This window comes from Diaphorina citri, unplaced genomic scaffold (assembly GCF_000475195.1).
Source record: "Diaphorina citri unplaced genomic scaffold, Diaci psyllid genome assembly version 1.1 scaffold5568, whole genome shotgun sequence".
In the NCBI taxonomy this organism is placed as follows: Eukaryota; Metazoa; Arthropoda; class Insecta; order Hemiptera; family Psyllidae; genus Diaphorina; species Diaphorina citri.
Genome location: NW_007382944.1, coordinates 364 through 4,360, shown reverse-complemented (window position 1 = coordinate 4,360; position 3,997 = coordinate 364). Strand labels below are relative to the sequence as shown.

The following is a 3,997-nucleotide window of genomic DNA, read 5'->3' as shown; positions in this document are numbered from 1 at the left end:
TGAGGGGGGGGGGGATAGTGGATGCTCCACATTTTCGGAGTCCGCCCCATATTGAAAGAGCAAAAATGAAGCTCCATGAGTCCCACCCAAAAAGCTTCGCGGCCCAGAAAAATGGAACGCTTGTATGTACTTTTTTATAACACTTACCTATATTATTAAATTCACGACATCAGCTCTTCCCACTCAACAAAAATAATAATGGAATGTAACAAGTAACAAGCTCCAACATACGAGTAGGTAACATGAACAGCTCAGGAGAAATCTACCTCCAATAAGGAGGATGAGAAGAAAGAGTAGAAGGAGTAAGGAGGAGGAGGAAGAGGAGGAGGAGGAGGAAGGAGAAGAAGGAGGACGAGGAGAAGAAGAATGAAGAATCAGGGATAATAAGGGGTGAGGAGGATCAGGAGGAGGAGAAGAAGGAAGAAGAGGCGGAGAAGAAAGAGAAGGAGGAGGAGAAGGGGAAGAAGGAGGAAGAGGAGAAGAAGAATGAAGAATCAAGGATAATAAGGGGTGAGGAGGATCAGGAGGAGGAGGAGAAGAAGGAAGAGGAGGAGGACAAGTAGGAGAAGCAGAAGGAGGTGGTGGAAAAGAAGAAGGAAGGGAAAGAAGAGAAAAAGAATGAGGGAATGAAGAGGACTCGGAGAGAAAAAGTCACAGAGGGGGATGAACCCAAAAAAAAAAAAAAAAAAAAAAAAAAAAAAAAAAAACTGAAAGCCTGTTCAAAGCCAACTGCAAACGAGTCAAATTGTGATGGTTTAATATTCAACTAATCTAAAGGACCTCGGGGTTATTACTGGAGGAAACAGATAATTACATTAATTACCCCAGTGGTATGAGGGATGAGGGTTCGATCCCCGATCATCATAAAAAGCCCAGGTATAGGTGGTTCCCTGGAAATGTCGTAGACTTATCCAAATGGAGCAGCAGAATGCAAACCGTCCCGAAGATTACGAACTTCATGGTGATGCTGTGATGTAAGTTCACTTCTGACGATAAGATGTTCTTTACAGAGGAAGAATGAAGTAGAGTGGTTGGTTAGAGAACGGTATTTATACCCAAAAAGGAGGCAGGAGAGTTTTTAGACGCAAAAAGTGGCGAAGATAACGGATGTCAACGATAAGGACTTGGAGTCTAATAAAAAAGAGAGAGAGAGAGATTTGATTTGATTTCATTTATTTATTACAATTTTAAATTTTACATAGGTAACATCTCCTAAGCTAATAAAAAAATCTTTTCCGAGGGCTTTAGAAGGCCTTGTAGAGAGAGATGAGAGAGAGAGCACATCATTTCGGTACATAGCACGTGGTTAGTTACCTACCATTTTTTTTATTACTTTCCTTTTTTTAATTACTCTATAGAATCTATCAAAGCAATTAATTTGTGTAAATAAATTATAATATCAATTAAAAAACCATTAATAACTCTTCATGGCACCGACGAGATAATAAAAAATTTGAAGAAGAACCATACTGGGAATGGAATGAGGGCTTTAGAAGGCCTTGTAGAGAGAGAGAGCATATCATTTCGTACATAGCACGTGGTTAGTTACCTACCATTTTTTTATTACTTTCCTTTTTTAATTACTTTATAGAATCTATCAAAGCAATCAATCTAAAACATGTGAAGAAGAACCATAGTGGGAATGAGGGCTTTAGAAGGCCTTGTCATCGCGAAAACAAAGGGAGAAGGAAGGACATGCTTCAGGAAAAAGCCGAGCGTTCCGAGAACGAACCTTATCTGTTTAGGATAAAGTTCGCCCCGGCCGGAAATCGATTCCAAGACTTAGCGCTTTAAGATGTGTCCATGTCAACACATAGTCAACGCTGTCGATCGACGAGGTGAAGAGGTGAATGTATGTCTTCGAGGCAGTGTACGGTTTCAGTCGACATCGATCGATCAACGGTCTGTCGACGGTTTGTTGATGTTGATCGACGGCCGGTCGACTATGTGTGGAGACTCCTTTAGATTTTGAGTTCCATCGGGTCTCGGAGGTTCAGTAAGGGTCCTCCATAACCTTTAGAGTTTTGCCAGAACCTCCAGAAGCAACGTGTTGCTGCGCTCAGGTGTTGGCTAAACCGTGTCCAAGCATAGTCGACGCCCGTCGATCGACTTCGACTGAAACCGTACACTTCCTCGACAACATAGATTTACCTCTTCACCTGGTCGATTGACAGTGTCGACTATGTGTGGACACTCCTTGATACCTTGAATCCATCAGGACGACAAGGGGGTAAATATGGTGATGGGTTTTTGGTACCTAACTGCAATTATGATAATAATCTCGTAAAACACGTTAGGTATACTTAATATTTTATTAGACTCGCTATCGTTGACATCCGTTATCTTTGAAACCTTTTGGTATAAAAACCGCTCTCTAACCTGCCTCTCTACACCAGTCTTCCTCTATCCAAGAACATCTTCTCGTCAAAAGTGAACCTACATCGCAGCATCACCATGAAGTTCGTACTCTTCGGGACGGTTTGCATTCTGCTGCTCCATTTGGGTGAGTCTGCGACCTTTTTCAAAGAACCACCTGTAAAGATAAAGATTGGCATATTGAACTTTTACATCAAAACGTATATTAGTTTTATGGTGTGTCCATACATAGTTGACCGGCCATCCATCGACATCAGCTGAACCGTCCACGTGCCTCGACAACATAGATTCACATCGTTGATCGATATTGATCGACGGCCGGTCGACCATGTTTGGACACACCTTTAAAGAAAAAGGTACCCGGATACCTCTTCAGTAGAATTACGGTTAACAGCCTATAGCTAGCTTAAAGCGTAGTGCGCTGCCTTGTAAGTGTTAGGCCGATTCCCGCTCGGTGAGGATTTCATCCTAAACAGATGAGGTTCGTTCTCGGAAAGGCTGGCATTCTCCGATCCTGTCTTCGCTTTCGGGACGATAAGACCTTAGCAGTTGAAACCTTGAATTCAATTCAATTCAATTATTTATCTATTGAACATAATAATAGATATACAAAGGTGTTTTTCCCAAGTCAATATTGACTTCTAAGAAGTTGAAACCTGTAATTCAATTATCTCATTAAAAAAAGTCCTCAGCAGGTTGATCTTATATTTGATAAAGATCTGTTTTCACCTTCCAGCCCTCAGTGATCCTCCCATCACAACCGCTCGCCCAAACAACGAAATTACAACCAAATCTGACCCTGCTGCCAAATTGTTAGATAAAATCACGAAGATCTACACTGATCATATTACCAAGCTCATTGTTTCGGGGAAGCTCCATGCTGAGTTGGCTAAAATCGCCAACGCCACACAAGTGGCCAACGGTAAACATGTGGCCAACACCACCGATGTCAAAGTTGAGGGAAGATTTCTATGGAATTTTCTTCCTGAAGCTATTCATATTGTTTTTCCCGTTGTGGAAGAGCTTGTTACTGATGTAGCTCCTGCCGTGGCCCATGAAATTGGCAAAATCTTCAAGAAGTAATTCTTCAAGAAATTGGCAAAAGCTTCTAATTCTTCAAGAAATTGGAAAAATCTTCTAATTCTTCTCCCATAGGTACAATATACAATAAATGTGAGAAAAAAATCTCATTTTCCAAATTTGATTGTAATATTAACAATCTTCTAGAAACCGGATATCACGTCGCGTAACATGATACCCGTCAGGACATGGTGAAACATGTACACTCCTTGTTTGTTTTTAACTCTGTATTGTCCTATAATTTTATTAATAAACAAATTCCATATGTATACCTATTTGTCAAGTGAAAACATACCTAGCAGTTGAATACTGTTTTACCTAGGTTATTTTTATTCCTCTCTTCTGATAATAGGTTAGATGAGAATACTTAGGATACAGTTCGCCCCGGGGTGGGAATCGAACTTGTGACCTAACGCTTACAAGACAGGCGCGCTATCTTCCAAGCGCTATAAGTAGGGTGGCTCTTCCTTCTCTCTTCTTCTATTTTCCCTCCTGCTCTCGCTCTCTTCTTTTCACCTTGAACCGGATATCACGTCCGGAT

At 41.1% G+C, this 3,997-nt stretch overlaps 1 protein-coding gene across 1 annotated transcript; it reads left to right on the top strand.

Moving 5' to 3' along the window:
* The first annotated feature begins 2,365 nt into the window (after positions 1-2,365).
* On the top strand, positions 2,366-3,750 carry LOC103521603. Its single transcript, XM_008486710.3, has 2 exons — positions 2,366-2,503; positions 3,113-3,750. The coding sequence occupies exons 1-2, from the start codon at positions 2,455-2,457 to the stop codon at positions 3,457-3,459; spliced, it is 396 nt and encodes a 131-aa protein (XP_008484932.1). The 5' UTR covers positions 2,366-2,454; the 3' UTR covers positions 3,460-3,750.
* The last annotated feature ends 247 nt before the right edge of the window (positions 3,751-3,997 follow it).

What these genes read in the sequence shown, in the direction of transcription:
- LOC103521603 (XM_008486710.3), top strand. Translation starts at nt 2,455, where the DNA reads ATGAAGTTCGTACTCTTCGGGACGGTTTGCATTCTGCTGCTCCATTTG. An exon ending in CATTCTGCTGCTCCATTTGG is followed by an intron (nt 2,504 to 3,112) that starts GTGAGTCTGCGA and finishes TTCACCTTCCAG; the next exon opens with CCCTCAGTGATCCTCCCATC.